The 21,544-nt window shown below is 45.4% G+C and overlaps 1 protein-coding gene across 4 annotated transcripts in view; it reads right to left on the bottom strand.

Annotated features, from left to right (window-relative positions):
- LOC146200236 (uncharacterized) overlaps positions 1–20,941 on the bottom strand; it is a 45,879-nt gene extending 24,938 nt beyond the window's left edge. For 3 of the 4 annotated variants that reach the window (XM_084595438.1, XM_084595437.1, XM_084595441.1), the window contains exons 1-5: positions 20,808–20,941; positions 9,638–9,744; positions 9,092–9,258; positions 5,850–5,906; positions 3,572–3,715 (exon numbers count right to left, since the gene is read on the bottom strand). In XM_084595438.1, coding sequence (XP_084451564.1) covers positions 3,572–3,715; positions 5,850–5,906; positions 9,092–9,258; positions 9,638–9,741 — 472 coding nt within the window. In that variant the 5' untranslated portion in view covers positions 9,742–9,744; positions 20,808–20,941. The remainder of the gene's footprint in view (positions 1–3,571; positions 3,716–5,849; positions 5,907–9,091; positions 9,259–9,637; positions 9,745–20,807) is intronic. The other variant, XM_084595440.1, reaches the window with a different exon arrangement.
- Between the last annotated feature and the right edge of the window lie 603 nt (positions 20,942–21,544).

Here is a 21,544-nt window from a genome sequence, read left to right as displayed (position 1 = left end):
ATGCTTGAGTCTACGAAGGTCTTCGTTTATGAGGAGTATTCTATCCTGGCATGAAATTGGTTGCCTTGCTATAAAATTGGAGCCAGGGACCAGCAAGAGGTTAAGAAGGAGCAGACAGCCTAATCAACATGGTCGATGATGACTTGAGGATCGAGCTCGTCACACCTTTTACAGCATACTGCAAAGTGCTCGAAGACAAAGTGGTTCAAAACCATCCAGCGGAACAGCCCTGATGGCCTAAACTTCATGAATGTTACTTTCTGGTTCCGGGTTTAAATAGTCAATCCTCACGTGAAAAATGAGCTGCCAGATGAATCCAGTCGATATGAAGGGATCTACAGACTCATAGTGCGGGATAAGTGCAATATGAAAGAGCTTGAGTTGGAGTTCCACAGTTACAACCAGCACACAGTGACTGTCAACCCTCGTTTGCTTTGAAAACTGCCTGTATGTGACCGGCCAGTATTCATCATCATCATCATCATCATCAGCCTGACTATACCCACTGCAGGGTGAAGGCCTCTCCCATATTTCTCCAATTAGCCCGGTTCTGTGCTAGCTGCATCCACTTGACCCCTGCGAACTTCTTAACCTCATCCGCCCACCTAACTTTCTGCTGCCCCCTGCTACGCTTTCCTTCCCTTGGAATCCAGTTTGCTACCCTAAGCGACCATCGGTTATCCTCTCTTCGCACTAAATGTCCTGCCCATGCCCATTTCTTCCCAGCACCTCCACCAAGTGAAAGGGGGTGTTTCTGTCCTTTAACAGGGATAATAGCCCTCTCCAAGTTGCACAAAGAACCACACAAGAGCACAGCCAGTCTAGGCCTTCCACAAGCGAGCTCGAGCAGCGCAGCGGCACTTTGTCGTCCTTATCCTCGTCTTCGTGGTATTCTCGCCTACTTCATCCTTGTCTTCGTATATCCTCGTGTAGTTCACTACATTTTTAATTTCCACTAGAATGTCGGTAACTTGAGTTATTTCTCTGACCCACTCTGCACCCTGACCCTGGCCAGTATTATTAGCCCAAGAATCTTTGGACAATTCAGGTTCTCCTGTGCAAAGCAATAATGGTGAGTAAGGCATTCTAAAAATTACATGCTGTAACATAACGGAGCGCGTTGGCATGGCTGATGGCAATCCGTCTAAGTACGCTTGTACCTATTACTATCAGCTGTAAACAGAGTTTGCTCCAATGTCAGTAAAATTTGTGCCTTCTTGCTTTTGAGAATTTTTTTTTCATCGATAATCGCCGCATTGCACAGTTTGTGCCACACAACTAGCCGAGAAACACCGATTTAAAACAAATATATAAATGCTGAAGGATATCCGCCAAACTTTTCCAGAAATTAACAGTGGAGAGTATACAACCTAGTTATATGGTACTTATACAAGGTGACATGTTATTTATGCACTACACAGTCCCTTGTTTTCTTTACAAACAATCGATATCTCACTTGCTCACTGCATTTATTGCACTTTATCACTTTTACTCATTGTAGTCGAGGTCGCTCAATTCCTTCACATGTATCCTGTTCCCTAACATAACTAGACAAACGCTTTCCTTCCTCTTTCAAAGCACAGTCATCAAACTTATCACCCTGACCATTTCACTTGGCTCCATAATTGTGTGCTGATAACCAGTATACCCACACTCATTAGGTCATACATCCTCTGCCTCTACATGCATTTTTGATTCCACATCCTCGACGATGACTTCTTTTACCGGCCTTTTACCAACTGTAATAAGCATCACCTTATGATTGATGAAATGGGTACTGCAGTATTTTGCGCGTTTGAAGTGTCCCTCGATTGTGGAACACCAAATAAATTTCATGTGCTATAGTTGGTTACAATGGCACTCATAGCTGGTGCCATCCAGCCGGCATATGTAGAATCTCTGGAAATTTGCTTGTTACATAGATGTTCTGATTAAAGTCGCCTACCACCAATAACGGATCTTTCCTTGTACAAGGCTGCAGCTCTTTCACTACGAGGTGTATTGCTGCTGTTTCACTTGTTCCAGGCACAATGTATGCATACAAAACCTCCGCCACTACCTAGTCACAAGGCACAAACTCATCATACTGGCAGACCTGCTGAACCAAGAAGCCATCATCTGCTTCTATTCCTTGCTTGGCGTAAATGGCTACAACAGCAGCTTTGTTGTCAGGGCACTTCACTCAATTCCTAGCAATGAACAATGAAACACAGATCACAGCACTCTTTGTGCTGTGATGAACACAGGCATTTATTTTTTTGTATAATTGCCAGATTCTTTTTGTTCCCATAACTATCCTCACATACGCATCAGTGCATGTCTCTAAAACATTTTACTATGTCAAATGTCAAAAAAGACCACCATGTCCACATTTATTCAGCCTGAACCACTCGATGTGGCATATGGGTAGCATGCCCGTTTCACAATTAAAAGTAGTAGGTTCGATTTCTGCCCCAACCAAAATTGACCAAATTGTTTCAGCTCAGTCCCTTTCCTTTGGTTACAGCACTCTGCTTGAAAATATGGCATCAATTCAAACATTATTGGCCTGTTCTCCTGTTTTATTGTATTCTTTGCTTCTGCTCATGGCCGATGGCTTTTCTGCAACATGGAATCCTCATCAATACTGTTTTTAAATCCTGTTTATCGTGATGCTCAGATAGTGAAGCTGTTGCGTAATATATACGAATGCTGCACAGAATGCATAATGAGTAGAGGGATGTGAATATATTAAATTTCAAATATGAATCGAATGTTTGTTATTCGATTCGTATTTGAGAAATTGATATTTAGAGTTTTCAAATATTCGATGATTGTCAAATAAACAAAAAAATTTCGAATTCACCACACTGTGCATTCCTGCGCAAAACAGTACTATGCGGACCAAGCAGGGAAGCACCTTCAAAATGTGACAGGGCCTTTCCGACAGTGTGCTCAAAGCGAAGCGCTCGAAGAAACCGGTAAAAAATGTCATTCTCACCAAGGTTTCATCTCAAATGCAAACAACCATTTTGCAGATGCTCATAAGATAAAATGCTGCGATGAAAATGATTTTTAGCTGTTTTTTCAGCCTCGTTCAATAATTCGAACTTTCGGTTAACTTGGACATTTTTTTTGGTCCCTCGAAGGCCGATAACAAGTTTACCATACTCAGCAATATGACAGCTCCGACCAGTTTCACGCATGCCCTTCCCATACAAAAATCCTTTATATAGAATCCTGTAAAAATTTATGCTTGATTCTTCAGTAGGATATACACTTCTGTGCAATTCTAGTTTAAATATTACTTGCAAATGCCATGTGAACTCTGAAATAAAGGAGACAAACAATGTTTGCTGTTATTTAATTTACCATTATTTTTTTCACTAATCAGACACTAAGCTTTGATTCGATATTTGAAGGCATAACTTTCCCCCATATTCGTATTCGACTTACATTAGAAAATTTCATTATTCGCACACCCCAGACAACAAGTGGTCTAATAATTCATAACAGTGGGTGCAGATTTTTTTTTCCCCTTAAGCATGCAGTTGTGTTACTACTTTGCAAAATGTCAAGTACCAGTACGCACCAGTTCCGTTTCTTGACTCGCATGTTTGTGTGCCAACGGATCTTTTCCTCACTTTCACGGCTACCTGTGCAGACTCCATCTCCACTTGAGCATGTGTCGTTTTGTCTTTTTTAGACCCTGAGTAGCGTTGCCATGCAGCAATGCCTGTAAGGTAAACACAGGAAAAAAAATTATGGGGTTTTAAGCATGGCTTATAGAGCAAAAGCTGTGAGCGTTGCAGCCTTAGCCTCTTTAACACCCGCTTTTCAATTCCCGGCTCTTCATAATTTTTATTTAAATTAGATTTTGGGGAAAGGAAAGAGCCTTCTTTTGAGTGGATGCCTCGGAATTGTGGGCACCTACACCTAACCAGGTCAAGATCATGTTTTCATAATTTTTTCTTTTATACTGTACATTGGTTTATAATGAAGGAAAGGTGCAGTATCTGTCAGACTTGAGAGAAGGAAAATGGTAGCGGAAGCAGAGAAGAAAGGTTCCGTAGTAAAAGGCTACGGAGTAATCTGAGCCTTAAAGTGAGCGGACATCGCAAGACCCTGGGCTGCCTCTCCGTTTAAGTTAGGTTTTGGGGAAAGGAAAAGTGCAGTATACTTTTGGGTGAACACCACGAAATCGTAGATACCCACACTTAATTAGGTCAAGGTCGCTTGAAGGGCAAATGTAGTGTCACAATAAGACTTGCTATACCTAGTGTAGTGAAGCTTTCACTTCCTCAGTAAATTGGTTTACAAGAAAGGAACGGCGGCAGTATCAGTCAAGGTCACTTGAAGGTTAAAACTTAAAGGTTTGCGACGGCTGCCCAAGGTAGCGTAATGAAGCTTTCGCTTCAAAAAGCTTGCCTTACCTACTTAAATCAAAGTGGCCCTGGTCGGCAGACAAGAAAGGCTAATCTCGCACTGGTTATGCATACTGCTAGGCTCCAAAAATCACCTTGACACTATTGTTTAATATCAATTGAAATCATGCTCTGCCTTGAGTACATGCCCGCATGTGTATGGCTCAAGGAGAGCAGCCGGGGCCAGTTGGTACATAATCACTTAAAAAGGGCGCACTTTTGACAGGACACAGGGAGTGAAGCGCTGCGTGTTGTCTTACTCCCTTTGTCCTGTCGAAAGTGGGCTGTTTTTTTTTAGTGAGAGTTCTCAAGCTCTTAGCAGACAGCCCGCGCTAGTTCATGTATGCATAAGCTGTCATGACATTATATGACCAGAGGCACAGCGCACCCTTTGTTGGGGGTGCTTCTATGTCACCTGTTCACAGCGTGAAAAAATTAGAGGGTCTCAGATGTCTCTTAAGAGGAGAATGACGAAAGCCTACCCTTACTCTCCTATTATTTGCCTCTCATTGTTTGCTTTTTATCGGCATTTAATGCAGTGCTACATATAATTATAATTGGTTTACAGGAAATGAAAGGCATCTGTCACACTTTCTCCGACAAGTGTGCATTTGGACGGTACACCATCGCTCCTGTCACGTGGCAGTCCTTGGCGTGCGTTCAAGTGCGGCATTGCAGATGGCAGGAATGCTAGACAAGATGAGAATTCTAGTTGGTCGCTTCGAATGTGGCAGCTGGTGACGTCACTTCTCTGTCGACCAATCAGGTGAGCCGCTCGCATAGATAGCTTTTGTTAACATTATAAGCTATTAAAGCCTTAAAACAGCGCGGAAACTGCCTCGATCGCTAGTACTGGAAGCATGCTCGACCATCTCGCGCCGCACATAAGAGCAGTGTAAAGAGAGTGGTCTACAAACAGCCAAATCAGGCTACTTTCTGTTAGGGCTGGAGTCAAAAATATTTTTGGCTATGTGACACCCCAGTAGTTAGGTAAGCAAAAGCCATCAGTGCAGCATGATGATATAGAAAATATGTGTCTGAATGCACTACAGGAGTCAGTGTGGAATTGGCCTTCCTGTTCTTGACATCAAACCTGGGGATAAAGGAGAACTCTGAATGCGTTGTAAGTACCCGTCAGGCAATGCCAGCGCAAAAACATGAGCTCACAAATTCGCAAATTACCATTTGCCCTGCACAGCATATGAATGAATAGCCCAACCTTAACCGATTACTCACATACACAAAGATATAATGTTGCTGTTATTATTTTCACCAAACTGAAGGTTATGACTTAAAGTTATGAATCCCTGCTTGTAGCGTAGTGTACCTTAGTAGCAGAAATAGAAAAATATTGTAAGCTGACTTGTACACGAATATTAGCTATCATTAGCCATGCTAAGTACATATCTGGCAAGTCAAAGGTAATATCATAATGCACATACTCACATGACGAGAAATTCGAAATGATAGTACAGTACTGTATCATGCTTCGTAACTCCATCACTGTTCACAAAGATGTGGGCCATGCGAAAAAAAAAAAAAAACATTTTTTTTTTTTTTTTTTTTTGCTGAATAAATCTTGCCTTAAAGGGGTGACATTTTCACAAATTTTTATTGTGGAGCTCAGTTATTAATATTATCGTAGAAGAAAACAAGATTAACAAGATGGAGTAATTTAGCTCCCGGAGCCAGTGATTCCAGGGTCATCCTGGCTGGACAAACGTCATTATTCCATGATAAATAAAACTAACAGTCCCGCAGCATACTTCACACACACTGCTAGGCAAAACAGGTACCGTTAATATGCTAGTTCAAACTAATACTCTAGCCAGGTTTAAAGTGTATATTCCGAGTGTAAAATGCAGAGAGCAAACGTTGCTCCTTTTTCTCAAAGTGTGATCACCAATAACCGATGCTGGGCACGAAGTCTATCCAAGCCCCATGTTGTACTTCATTATGGGGAAATTTGTAAAACACCATCCCGTCCCCTGTCTTGTTTGAGCAAAAATCTACAACGCAGAATGGAGAGTTTCTTCAAAGCACGTAGATCACAGGATCGGTCCCAAACACACCGAACATGGCAATGTCATCAGCGAATTGCAGATTACTGAGGAATTCTCCATCAACCTTTATCCCTAACTGCTCCCATTTCAAGTCTCTGAATACTTCTTCTAAGCAAGCTGTGAATAGTACTGGGGAGATCGTGTCTAACACCTTTCTTTATGGGAATTTTGTCCCTTTCCTTATGCAGAACAATGGTTGCTGTGCAGCCACTATAGATATCTTCCAGTACTTTCACATACGGCTCGTCAACTCCCCGATTTCGCAATGCCTGCATGACTGCTGAGGTTTCTACTGAGTCGTGCTTTTTCGTAAGCGATGAATGCTATGTATAAGGACTGGTTATACTCTCAGCATTTTTCTATTACCCGGTTGATGATATGAACATGATCGATAGTGGAGTACCCTTTCTGAAAACCTGCTTGATCTTTTGCTTGATTGAAGTCTACTACTGTCCCGATTCTTTTAGCGATTACCCTAATAAACGCCTTATATGTAGGAGATAGTAAGCTGATTGGTCTGTTTTTTCAAGTCCTTAGCGTCCCTTTCCTTATGAATTAAGATAATGTTAGCGTTCTTCCATAATTCCGGTACCGTTGGCAACAGGCATTGCATATACAGGGTGGCCAGCTTTCTTCGCATGATATACCCTCCGCCTTCAACAAATATGTAGTTACCTTAGCCTCCACAGCTGCTTTCCCCCTTTTAATAGTTACTAAAGCTTTCTTAACCTCATCCCTCGTCACTGGCAGAACGTCTGACTGCTTTTAACTACTGCCTATCTCATTTTTTGTTCTGACTACTTCGGCTACAGTGTAGATCAGTATAAAACACCTCGGCTACTTTGACTATCCTGTCCATATTAGTTATGACACAGCCCGCCTTGTCCCTTAGCACAGATATCTGATTTTTGCCTATGCCCAATTTTCTATTCACCGCTTTCAAGGCTGCTCCAGTTCTTTACAGCGCGCTCAATATTCCCCGTGCTTATGTCGGCCACTTTACACTTATTGATTAGCTTTGATATTTCTGCCAGTTCTATCCTGTCTGTTTGATTCAAAGCTTTCAGTGGTCACTGCATCGCACCTTTCCTATTACCTCTACATCCTGCATAATGCCGGAGTTAGAACACAATATGAAGCCAATTTCATTTTAGTCTCCCCGTTAAGGCTTTTCCATGTCCACTTCCAGTTCTTCCATTTGCTGAAGAAGGTATTCATGATCTTTATATTATTATATTCTGCAAACTAAACTAGTAACTAGAACCAATGCCATAGTCACCCCCTGCCTAGTCTCCAGCCTGCTTTTTCCTTACCTTGGCATTGAAGTCACCCATTAGTAAAATATACTACGTCTTTACTTTCCCCATTATCAATTCTACATCTTCGTAGAAGCTTCCGATTGAGTGGTCATCAACATGTAGGCGTGTAGGCCTGTACAACCTTCAATCTATGCCTGCCACCCTCTCATTAATGCTATAGAATTCCTCTGCACTATCAGCTATATCCTTATGGGCAAGAAACCCTACTCCTAGTTCTCGTTTCTCTAGTAAACCTCGATAAAACAATACATGTCCACCCCCTAGTACAGTATATGCCTCATCTGGTCTCCTAACCTCACTATGCCATATCACATCCCATTTCATAGTCTTAAATTCCCCAAATAGAAGTGCTGAACTAGCTTCACTAGCTAGGGCTCTAGCATTAAGCCTTGCTAGGGCCAGTTTCCAATGGCAGCCTGTCTGGAGCCAGAGATTCTTAGCACCCTTTGCTGCGTTGCAGGTCTGACTGCGGTCAGTTGCTTCACAGCCGCAGGGGACTGGGGATCGGGGGTTTGTTAGAGTATTCACAGGAGGTTGTGGCCAATAACTACACCAGGGTGGTGGCAGTTATCACAAGCAGTACTTCGAACTGCTCTAGCCTCTTCCCTACCTGCAACTAGGGATTGGTGCGTCTGTGGAGTGAAGCACTGACATGACCCAGTCTCCTTCTCGAGAGCCTGCACCCTGTTTCAGCTGAGTTAGGAAAGTGGACGCTTAGGGAAAGAGCAGGCCAATAACTTAAATTTGTCATGGCACGTACATAATCGATGAGCAGATGTGGTGTTGCAGGAAATGCCAGGGAACATAACCAAATTCTTGGTTTTTGTTCCAAAGTGACTCGGGCTATGAGGGATGCTGCCGTGAAGGGCTTTGGAAACGTTGACCAGCTGGGGGTCCTTAATGCATGCTGACATCACACGGGGCCTCTAGCATTTTGCCTCCATCTAAATACGGTTGGCATCGAACCCACGTTTTTCAAGTCGGCAGTCGAGCACCACAACCACAGAGGCCATCGCTGCGATTAAGCAACGTTAAAAATGAACATGGTGGGCATATCAGCATGCACATCTCTGAAAGCAGAGCCTCCTCCTCGGCAAACACTGTGCAAAGGCTTGGCAGAAAATGCAAATAATTACTGACCTTGAAAGTCAAACCAAGCATCTGAAGACAGTTGAAAAAGACTTCCGTATAAGGAAAGATACGAGCTTGGTACATATGCATTGTCGGCTGTATGGCATGTAATCTTGGGTCTTCATAACTTTCTACAACAAAAGTGCATATGCTCTGATCTGCTTACTGTGCATACCTGGGCACACAGTAGGCACAGCCAACTTGGTAAGCCGCGTGTGCCCCGGGTCCATGAAGTCTTTTGCTGTGAAGTGCTCATTACAGATTCTGTAGTTGTCGTACAGAGCACTGGCTGACTTCCCCAAAAGGTCGCCTCTTCCGCTATACGAGACCCACGCTGTCGATCTGCACATGCGTTTAAGACACTGGATCGCTGCCCTGTTTAAATCATTTCACAATGAAAATGTAACTAACACACATTAAAGTATTCATAACCACAATGCACCATAGTTTAAATATAATATTTCTCGTATTATGCACATTTTTAAAGCTTGTGTCACTTTGAAACGTTAAACCTATAAACTAATCAACCTTAGTATATGTTACCACCTGGCCAATTTGCTAGAACATCTCGAAAATATTAACTGCTATTCACATTTCTCAGACACCATCATTTATTTCAGGGCTATGAACAGATTGTTCAGGGTGACCATTGCTGTGGAAATACACGATTACCTGTACATTACAGCAGAAGAAATGGCAAGCTGAAAACAGTACAACAAACCTGCTGTCCCGTGGGATGCGGAAGAATATTGCTCCAGGCCTCTTGCACGTAGTGCTGCTGTTCTGGCACCATATTACACAGCAGCAGCTGCCGGTGCGTGGCATCCACTGAAAAAATTCACATTACCAGTAATTTTGTTTCAGGTTATATCGAAACTGTGTAAGCAGGCTAAACGTGCGCAAGAGGCAAATTAATAATATAACAAACAGGGTCAATATGCTTTTCCGATCCTCGTGCGCTGAACATTGTTGACGGGACGGTATGATGCACAAAAAAGCAAACACGAGATAAGACAGTTAGACTGGACAAATTTTCGGTCGTCCCGTCCTGCCTCTTTCGAGATTGTCATATTTCTCCATGGATGAACTTGCCCAACAACATATCCTTGACCAACATACAACACACTATACACAATGAAGACCCCTATCATGCAACAATTTCCAAGCATTGCTCCATTTTTCGACATTATTTTCTGCTTTCTAAAAGCTACATGGAGAGCTGACTGTTTGTTCGACAAAAATATTTTCTGCATGCGCGGTCACAACACCGACTACCACAGCAGATGTTCATAGGGTACTAGGAGCATTGAGAATAAATGTGCGTGAGCAAAGCATGTTTTCGGAGTGCAAAGGATTGAATTATCAATGCACCACTTACTGGTTCTTAAGCTTTTTAGAAAGACTTACGTGCTGCTTTTTCCGAACCATTTTGCAACGCACATTCCCATGTTGTCATTATGCGTTGTTACATGTGCAATGCGCATTTTCATTAGTGCAGATGATGGAATTTTCGAAGCAGAAGCTTCTGGTTTTTCAGTTTTTTTGTGTGCCATCCTTTTCTCCGACCGTCTTAAAAACTATGGTTCCGTACTTACGAAGCCAAAATGCACATGTTCAACATGTCTACCCACTCTTTTTCAAGTTGACTGCCTTTTACCAGACAAACAATTATTACTCGAAAAAAATTGCGCATTGGTGAACGCTATAAAAAAGGGCGATGCTATGGGCACAAAATGGGTCCCCAACTACTACTGGTCTACATACACAAACTGTGTGCATAGACAAAGTGCAAAAACATGCTATACGCATAAACTTGTTTGCTTCATTAGCATATTTTTGGGGGGGATTGCAGTTTGGGACAAATGCCAAATTAATGGCTATTTTCACTGGTTGACTGGATTTTTGCACCCGTACTGGGACACAGCGGCCCAAACCCCTACATATCAAAGCAGCCCAGGTCGAGCAGCAGAACATGAAGAGCGTACTGTGAAAGTATACCTGCTATCAGCGGACTACTGCATGAAACCAATGTCTCTTATACAATAAAGTAACCTGCGGCCCTTCTCCAACATACATCTTGGCAGACCCTCTCGTCACATATACAAGTGTCTACGAAGTCCCTTCTTTGCCGCCTTGATTACCAGACCAGCAAACACTGATTGATGGCCCATGTCCTAACCGCTGCACTGGTACCTTCCAACCACTTCTTGCCCGCACAGTCTTTATGTGGTGACGGTTGCCTGTCACCATCATCTGATCTCTCCCACCTAATGCCTCTGATGTTTTGACCATTGCAAAGGCGGCGCAATGACTTTCATTGTCAACACTATTTTTTCCCCTTTCCTTACACATCCCATCTCATCTTTAAAAAAGTCATCCCTTATCTTTCTCATCATTACTTGGTCTCGGGTCAGGGTCAAGCCATTCTGGAATGGGCAGTACTTTTGCTGCCCGTGCATGCCTGGGTTACCCGCAATGAATGCAGAATAAGGTATTATTATTATTCAGTAATGATGAGTTGGTTCCATAAGTTGGTTGCACGGTAACGCCAAAATGCATTGCGATTGTTAAATAGGCGGCAGTCCAGCACTCTGATAAAACTTGCGTTCACATGCTTTTAATGCTGTACATGCTTTCCGATACCTCCGGAAGTGACGACATCAGCGACTAGAACTTCCGGTGAGACCCGACTGGTCGGTTCGGTTGGCAGATCAAACTGGATCAACCAGAGTTGCTCCAAATGACGAATGGAATGTGCGCAACCTATCTTTATTACGGTAGACCAGTGGAATTCGAAATTGTCATCAAGGAACAAGGAAATCTGCTTTGGAGTGAACAATGGAAATCGTCATAAGTGAGATGCCAATATATATGAGACGCTGTGTGCATGACTTATTATTAGTAGTAATCTTTATTTTCACAATGCTTTTGAGGCTCAGCTTCAAGGCGCCGGCTGCTTTTGCCGGCCGCCATCACCTGCTGCAAAGTGCTATGTTTACGAAATCACAGTAAAAATCCTGAATGTTTTGCACAGTAAGCACGCATTTTTGTAATTTTTGCTAGCTTCCTCCCCAACGCTTTAATCATGCTGTGCGCTATTCATATTTACTAGCCCATCTTTATTCTGCATATGCATCCGCCCAGTGCGTGTTACGTATACATAACGCACCAGGCATGTTAATATATCGACAAGCATATATTGTTCTATTCATTTTAGTTCTTCACGATTTGTTGTCTTCTGCTTTCCTTGCTGTTCAAGCCCCATCGGCAAGTTCAATCAGCGGTGCACCCATGTACACTAATCGCATCTTGACCACATCGGCAGTAGGACAGAAAGTGAAAAATTTGCAGGCATTATTCATTCTTAGCCGGCCGATCTGTCGCCTGTCATCAAACTTTTCCCACTGAACAGCCACTGCCCAACGCTTTCAACGCTCTCTAACCACAAAAAACTTGTGTGTGCCCCACCGCAGAGGGAAGAAAAATATTTCAAGAAAATTCAGTCAGACACCCTCAGGAGCGCCCCTTAGTCCAGGAGTCCTCTGGCAGTTCCCTCTAGCTTGGCCCACTCTAATAGTCATAGCTGATCGGTGGGTTGCGTGGCCAGAAGAGCAGCCTCCCAGGAGGAGGGGTGGGGCTTTTGTTGGGAGGAGCGCGGATAGAATGTGGGCATTCTCAGAGGTAATGGTAAAGAGTGGGTGAGGTAGCGTTGCAAGTGGTGCAGGACGGTGAGAAGACGGTGAGGTGAAAGATCTGGGCGAATTGAGGAGATGGGAATGAATGTGTTTGAAGTTGTCACGAGTACATGTTTTTGATGTGATTGAGCGTGTGATGTAATGGCGGGTACGTGACGCGGCAACGGCGGTAGCGGTGGACAGTAGTATTGTAGTCAAGCGCTAGAATGTGGGTGCATATTGAAGTGTTGGGGAGGCCATCTGTCGAGCCCGGAAGCTTAGTTCTCGGGCAAATGCATTAGCGCACTATTTCTGGGGATATCCTTGCGCCCAGGTATCCATGTGATAGCGATGAGATGGGGAGGGTCATGTAGCATAGACAGTATTTAAGTGGATGAGTGTGGGAGGGTCCCTCGCAGGAGATGTCGGTATGCTGTTTAGGAGTCTGTACATATTATGGTATGCTAAGTCTGCAGTAGACTGATGTCTGCGATAGCGAGTATGATGGCAAGGCATTTGGCACAAAAACAATATTGCAGCAATATTCGGCCCCTTTCTGGCCTCCCACAAAGCAAATTTAAAAGCTAAGCTGTAGCGGAAGATTGCAAAATTTTAAAATTTTGAACCGGACATATTGAAAAATTCAATATGTTACATTATGCCCAAAGCTCTGGGGCGAAATGTGACAGGGCGTGGGGCAAAATGAGACACCCTTAAAAACTAAAAAATAAAAAATGACCCCTTATTTGCAACAAATACACACATAGTTTGCACCATGGGCAATAACACAATCTCACGATGCTCACAACAGATTATTTCTTCAAGATGGTTCCGGTAGAGGTTCACCTGGTGCTTCAAAAGCGACTGCGCTCTCGACAGGAAGAGTGCTTCTGGCTCTCGAAGAGAAATTACCTTTTTGTTCCTCCTCATGGAAATCCAGTCCGATCTAGCTATTTTCTTTTCTCTGCTGAATGGATAGGCATGTTGGCAAAAAGACATGAGAAGGCCACAGAACCGGTAACAAAGAGAGCCGGTGTTGGCGTAGTCCAGGGACGTCCGGTCCAAGCACGAAACAGGGATTTCGTCTTCTGCTCCTCTTCACACTGGCATCAACTCCCCCGGTGCGGAAGCATCGACACGATGCTAAAGAAAATTCACGGACTCACAGGGAGGGCGTCCTCACATGATACGGTTCGAGGTGAAACACGTGGACCATCTCTGGACGTGCGGCACGACTTGATCGTGGGGCCTCATGAGGAAAAACTTCATAGTTGAGAGCGCCAACGTGGCGCAGAACTCGGTAACGACTGAAATAGCGACTGAAGAGCTTTTTGCTAAATCCGCCTCGTCAGATTGGAGACCAAACCCAGACAAGATCACCCGTCTGATATTTAACCTCGTGGTGCCGCAGGTTGTAGTGTTGCACATCCTGCACCTGCTGGTCACAGATGCGCAGCTTAGCGAGTTGGGGGGCTTCTTCGGCACATTGCAAAAAATATGCATCATCATCATTGGGGTGGTCGTCGACATGGTGCAGCATGGCATCGAGGGTTCTGGTGACTTGGCGACCATAAACAAGGCTAAACGACATCATATTGGTCGTTTCTTGGGTGGCTGTATTATACGCGAATGTTACGTGGTAGGACTGTGTCTCGCGTTTTGTGTTGAACGTCCACGTACATTGAAATCATGTCGGCAAGTGTCCTGTTTAAACTTTCGGTTAATCTGTTCGTTTAGGGATGGTAGGAAGTAGTCCTGCGGTGACTTGTGTGACTGAAGTCAAGAATATGCTGCATAAGCTCAGCAGAAAAGGCTGCATGTTCAGTCCGTGATCACAACCTGAGGAGCACTGTGGCGCAGGACGATTTGCAGAACAAATCCACTCAGAAGAACCGGTCTCCCCGTAATGTGTCACGCATTCAGGGGCGACTATTATCCACTTTTGTCTGGAGCTTGAGGTAGGAAATGATCCTAGCAAATCCATCCTGATTTGTTGAAATGGCTGGGAAGGGGGCTCTATGGGTTTAGGGAAGCCGGCTGGCTTGACGGGAGAAATCTTTCGACGCTGACGCTGAGCATAATTCGTAATGTTATGTCCCAGATGAGGCCAGTAGTATTTTTCTCTAATCCAGGCTTGCGTTCGAGTGATTCCAAGGTGGCCGGAAGCTGGTTTGCCATGGAAGACATGCAAAAGTTCGTTGCGTAGGTTCAAAGGAATGACAAGCAGGTTATGACTACTGTTGGGGGCAAAATTCTTCTTGAAAAGCACGTCATCGCGTAGGCACAGAGAGGACAAAGCTCGCCGGTAGGCTGCAGGAACTCTGCCGCTAGCACTTTGCAGATAATCAGTTATTGCTTGAAGATCAGGGTCGGTGCATTGCTGTGCACCAAAGTCTCTGCAGCTTACTGTATTAACGAAAGCGATGTCTTTGCCTGCGTCGGTTGGGGCAGGCTCTACGAGAGCTCGGGAAAGACAGTCTGCGTCCAAATGTTTACGGCCAGATGTGTAGGTCACCGTGATGTCATATTCTTGTAGGCGCAGACTCCATCGTGCAAAGCACACTGATGGATCTTTTGTACTGGCTAACCGGCAAAGTGCATGATGATCCGTCACTACATTGAAAGGTCTTCCGTACAGGTACGGCCTGAACTTCATAACTGCCCACACGATGGTGAGGCACTCTTTTCCAATGGCAAAATAATTGCCCTTGGTCTTCGACAATGAACAACTTGCGTAAGCAAGTACACATTGATTCTTTTGGACCTGTATTAGGATAGTGACCAAACCAAAATTACTTGCGTCGGTGTGTACCTCCATCTCAGCGTGTTCATCAGTGCTCCAGAATGAGTGGTGACTGAAGGCGACGTTGAAGGTCCTGAAATGCCTGCTGCTGTGGTGTGTCCCATTGTAATAGTACATCTGCCTTGGTGAGATACGTAAGGGGCATGGCGATTTTGGAGAAATTTGGCACAAAGCGGTGGTAGTATGCACATAACCCAAGGAAGAGCCAAACTCCCTTCTGGTCTTTACTGATGTCTCTTTTCGTCTAAAGCTGCAGCTGTTCCATTGCCAGAATGTGATGCTGGGAGCGGCTAACCGGCGCGTCATGTTGCTGCACTGCCATCTTCATCATACCCCTCTGTTCCGTGCGTAGAACAGAGGGGTATGGGCACGTTGTGCAGGCTTCGCAAGCACATTCTGTAGCAGTGGGGTGTGGCGCATATGTTAAGTCCTACTACTGCCTCACTTATCTGGTGTTTAAGCGTCGTTTGCAGCTTCTGAAATTGCTGCTGCGCTTCCTGGTAGTGCTAGTGCATTTCTTGTTGGCATTGCTGTAATTGACCGTGCATTTAGTTAGGAGTTAGGTCTACATGTTGGGTCATTAGATGACTGACTTCTATAAAATTCGATTTCCTGAACTGCTCAGAGTTCTGAGCCGACGATGAAATTCCTCAAATGTTAAAAAATGTTCACTGGCAGAGTTTGTGGTAGGATGCTTAGGTGGTGGGCCGTACCCCCTCCACCCTTGATAGATTGGGGGGAAGAGGTAGGTACGCGAGAAAATGAGAGCATGTGTACACTGCCTGAGGGCTGCTGCAGATGTCAAATGCGTCAGAAGTGAATCTGAAGGCAAAGAATCATGGAGTGGTCATGGCACATCTGTGTTGTCTTGAATCCAGTGAACAAGTACAGGCACTAGGTAAGGATGACAAGCAGCATGTACAGCCTGTTGTCACGAAATCGGCGCACATTTTTATTAAGCCGGCATGGCGTGAGGCCCGCGCGGCGCCGCATCGAGGGTTCTACGACATTAGAAAAAAGCCTCCTTCTCCGCGCGAGAGAGCGCGTAGCCTTGTACGTATCGGCGTCACCCTCTTTCTCATCGCTGAGCGATGACGGTGACTCAACCGGCCGGAATGTGCTCGTCTAATCTAGATTTTTCGGCGGCACCTGACCAATGACGACGCATGGCTCGACGGGAGGAAAAGGAAACGCTTCAACAAGTGAAGCTAAATGTGTGTGCGTGCTAGCCTTGGCACGTCTTGACAGACGCGGTGCGCCCTTTTATGGAGGCCGCGTCGCTTGAGTAGTCAGTCAGTGCTACTGAGGCGTGTGCGCAAGTGGTAAAGCTGGACTCCCGGGGATCACCCGCTGCTGGCAAGCCCAAAGACCTGCGGGGGAGCGGCGGTCGTCTTACATGGCGGCCACATCGTAACTCTCGAGGTGTTGGACTACAACAGTGCCCGGTGAAAAATTTGGTGTGTTTATTTGACTCTCTAGTGTTTTGTTCTGTGTTGTAAGCCTCTATGTTATTGAATACCTCTCTAGCTGCATGCTCAGCGTTGTTTTCTGTGAACCTCTTGTCTGTACAATTTTAAGTCATTGTGAGTATTCCTCTGTACCGTCTCTTGCTGTGTATAAAGTTTGTTTTGTTTGTTACTTCTGACTCCGACCCTTACTTTGGCTTGAACCGGCGAAAGCTGGGCATCAAACGGCCACCCTCTTCTGCCACTACAAGGTAGTTGACTTCCGGCTGAGCTTGCCACGCAAGTCGAGGGCATCTCCTTTGCGACCGAAACAGCTACCCCCACTCACTGTAAGGGTGTCTGGGAGTGTGCGCACCGCTAAGGGCGCATTGTTCATAATCCTTCTAATTATTAACGGGTGACACTTGTGCAACCCTAGGGGAACAATGGGCTTTCCTTAAATGCTTTAGGGCTTCTTGAGAGGGAGTCATTATGTGAACGTGCTTATACGTGGGGTTTCCAGGTAACGCTTCCATGGCGTTTAAGATTGCTTGCAGTTCAAAAGCAAGATGAGATTTGGTATTGGTAATGTAGGTTTGACTGCTGTTCAATTGAGGGTGTGCTGAGCTTATAAAAGCAGTTGAACCACCTGTCAGGGTCACGGCTTCATCACTGTAAAGAATATAGTCATTAGATGTTGTACAAGAAGCTGGGGAAATGGTGACGAGAACTGTGACTTCTTGTGTAAAAGAAGCTTATTAGAAGTAATGTGGCAATAGTCCCATAGAGGCGGCTGATGCTCGAATCCAGGACGAAGAGAAGATTTTCTTGCTCTGTTTGTCTGCCGTTGGGCAATCAATTCTGCAAACGCATTGAGGTAGGTGTACTCCTGGAGCAGATGGATAGGAGTTGCTCGAGGCAGTCCAGTAACGACTCACATGGCTTAGAGGTTGAGTGCCTCAAGTATGCACCATTGTCGTTCTGTTAGTTTTTGAAACTGTGCCTAGTATAGGAGCCAAAGTTGAAAGAGAGCACAAACAAGTCGGTGAGTGGTATATAACGGGTACCGCCAAAACAATTTGCTATTCTTTGAATGAGTCTAAGTGTGTTCACAGCATTCTTGCGCACATCCGACACCCAAACTATGCCTTTTCCTGAAGATTGAACGTGCAAGCCCAAAACTTTTGGTATGTTCCACTTCAGGGAGTGGTTACCCACATGGACATAGCAGGTTTAGTAGAGGTTGATGGATAGGCCAGTGTTATTAAGGAATTTTTGAAGCAGATTGATGGCATTTTGCAGGGAGTCTTGATCAACTTAGTAATATCATCTGCATATGCAAACACTTAAACAATTGGAAGTGAAGAAAGGCTTTGTATGAGAGGAATGAATGTAATATTAAACAAAGCTGGGGCTAAACCTGAGCTCAGCAGTACTCCGCGATTAAAAATAAAATGTCCTCTTGGTTTGCCATTAACACAGATAGCAAACGTTCGGTGGGAGAGGAAAGCATGGATTGCTCGACAAAGCTGCAAGGGCATTACCAAGTGATGAAACACTTTTGAGGATCGATGTGTGGGGACTGTTGTAGTAGGCCTTCACGATATCTGTTGCTATGACTGTGAATGAGACGGCTGTGAGATGAACAATGTATTACGTCATTGGCAAAAAGGTGAAGACCATCTTCAGATCCGTACCCAGTTCGGAAGCCAATTCGAAAGCCACCTGGAGAGTTGAGTAGCAAGTAGCTTTTCATACAGCTTACAGATAGTTGGAGTGGGGGAAATCGGGCATAGAGCCCCAGGAATTGAGTGAATTGCCAAGCTTTGGTATGGGTACTACTACAGAATGTTTCCAATCTGGTGGCATTTCACTGGATATCCCGATTTCATTCGTACACCATCATGGTCAGGTGCAGTGTTGGGGCAGATGTCTTCAATGACGGCTATCAGCTCAGCCATGGTGAAAGGGCACGTGATTTTACCTTCTGAGTGAAACTGGTGCAGGTTGGCAGTCATCACCTGGGAAGAACTGGAGGGCTGCTTGCTTCTTCTGAGTGAAACTGGTGCAGGTTGGCAGTCATCACCTGGGAAGAACTGGAGGGCTGCTTGCTTAGCAAATACATCTGGTGAAAGACGTAGGGCAATTCCAATGCTGTTGGCGTAGTCTTTAATAGTAGCACAGAAATGGGGGCAGTTGCAATGCAATGAGGTGGGCGATGGACAGTTGGGTGGCTAGTTCCGATGCTGCTGCGTTGCTGATGGGTTTTGAGTGCATGCTAGTAGATCTCGTTCCTGCCATGCTGGCTGGTTCTTCATGGGCTGGAGTGTCAACATGCTCGCGTGAAGTGCCGCCCATCTTGTTTATGAAAATGCGTTGCGATGGGGGTGGCTTGTTGCGAATGGGAAGTAGTGGGTAGTTGTCTTGGTAGCGTGTGCTGCGACTGGTGACAGGCATGTATGGGATTGAGAGCACCCTTTTATTGATTAGGCTAGCTGGAGTTATTGCGCCTCTCAAGTAATTCTTGTTTGGATGGCTCTTGGATCGTTTTATTCTCATAATCTCTCATCTAAAGTCTCTGGAAGTATGCTTTCTTCATCTCCCATGGGTCCTTATGTTTTTGACAGGGCCAAGAAAAAGAGGCCAGGATGACGCAGCTACGACCGACTGAGTCGCAAACAATCGTCATCAGATCGCAGAATGACTTCGACCTCTATAAGCTCAAGCTCCATCAAATCTCCGTCACCATCAGCCAAGAAGCCCACCTAGCGTCCCACGGGATTTAAGGACTGTCCGTCTATATCAGGGCATGCAATAACAATTGAAGACCCCGCATCCTTCAACAGCGCGAAAGTTGCTACTATGACCCACCTTCCCCTCGGAAGTTTAGGCACAAGATTACAGCATATGTCACTGCACCTGCAAATTCCTGCAAAGGAGTTATTCATGAACTCGATGCAGGAACCCCTCTAGACAGACCAATGAGCAGGTTGGAGGCCTTTGGCCCAACCATCCTAGCAGCACACATATGATGGGGTGCTCAGAAACATCCATCATCACATTCGAAGGGAACATAGTCCTGAAGACAGTATACTCTACTCCAAGGCAATGTTCCAATGCTGCCTCCACCACCCAAAGGCACAGTTTTGCTTACTATGCCTTTGGTATGGTCACCGGGCCGATAACTGCCCCCACAGAAACCACGATCTTTCGATGCCAGAATTGTACGAAACAATTAACTGTAGAAACCCGAGGAACACCAGTGCTCTTTGCCTCCCTTCACTGCGGTGGAAAACTGAAAACGAATGACCCTGCACAGGATCCAGTTCCCATGTTCGTGTTCTGAAGATGCTACACGTTTTTCCATATTTTGAGGTCGCCTTGCTTTTTCTCACGGTAGAGATGCCGTGGTGTGTGCGATTCCGCTGTTGTCCATGGCCAGCGTTCGCAGCAGACGAGTCGGCAGCAGGCTCATCGGATGGGCCGTTGGTCGGCGGCAGCGGCTGCTACCGATGCTTCGGGAGGCAGTTTGAGGGCGGAGGGTCGAAGTACGCGTCCTCAGAGTCGTCTGATGCACGTCTGTCTCGAGTGCGAGCTCGGTAGGTCCTCACCCCACACCGCAGTGCTTCAGTATAATGTGGTTAGCTACTATTACCGGCCTGAGGAAGCAACTGCAGCAGACAAAACGTGCACCTCCCAGCCCACAAGATGCGGTGGCTGTGCCGCTCCGTGCGCATAGCGCGTGTCCTCATAAAGATCGCTGATCGCTAGGCAAAGCGCGCGTGAGCATGTAGGAGTGCCCTTCACAACCGCGCAGACCGCCGCACTAAGCTAACTGCCTGAAATGCAGCGCAGTTTGGACAACGGTACATATGACCTGTAGCCGTGGCGCCTTGGCCGGCGCAGCGGGCGCAGGACCGAAATTGAATATACATGTGGTACATACATGCGAATGGAATCGGTACTTACATCTACATGCACAGACGCTTGCGGACGCGTCAACGACGGGCAGTAACGGCGCAACGGGGTAACGGCCCATGCAACCCATATGACTCGCACGGCCCAATTGACTGTAGCACACCAAGCGGTCGGCAGTCAAGCTTAGAACAATTTCTGGTTTTGGTTTTAGGCGCGAGCAGTTTGAATGCTAGCATGCGTAGCGCCCTGCCGCGCCCTGTTAATAATAATAATAATAATAATAATAATAATAATAATAATAATAATAATAATAATAATAATAATAATAATAATAATAATAATAATAATAATAATAATTGGTTCACAGGAAGGGAAAAGCGCAGTATCTGTCACACTTGTTCCTGTGGGCACCTGACCCGCGCCGTAAAGGGGAAGGCGCGGTAACTGTCACACTTGTTTTCTGTGGCCACCTCAACCGCGCCGTAAGGGAAGGGAGGGCGGTGGGAGTGAAAGTGGAAATAGAGAAAAAGGAGCCGTAGTGGAGGGCTACGGAGTAATTTCGACCACCTGGGGATCTTTAACGTTACCTGCTCTCCCATGATGAGGCTGGTACAGGTGGGTCACCGCCGCTTGCGGCAGGGGGCTAGCCTGGCACCAAATTTTTATCTGTTGTAGGCCGTCATTGCACACGCCACCGCTGGTGGTAAATGACGGCTGTTTTTGCGTCGCGTGTCTTTCTTTCCCTCTTCCTTTTCTTTCTTCTCTAGATTCTCTTCTATCTGCACGAG

This window comes from Amblyomma maculatum, chromosome 2 (assembly GCF_055883805.1).
Source record: "Amblyomma maculatum isolate TAMU_Amacu chromosome 2, ASM5588380v1, whole genome shotgun sequence".
NCBI lineage: Eukaryota > Metazoa > Arthropoda > Arachnida > Ixodida > Ixodidae > Amblyomma > Amblyomma maculatum.
The sequence above is the reverse complement of the archived record's forward strand: the minus strand, read 5'-3'. Positions and strand labels throughout refer to the sequence as shown.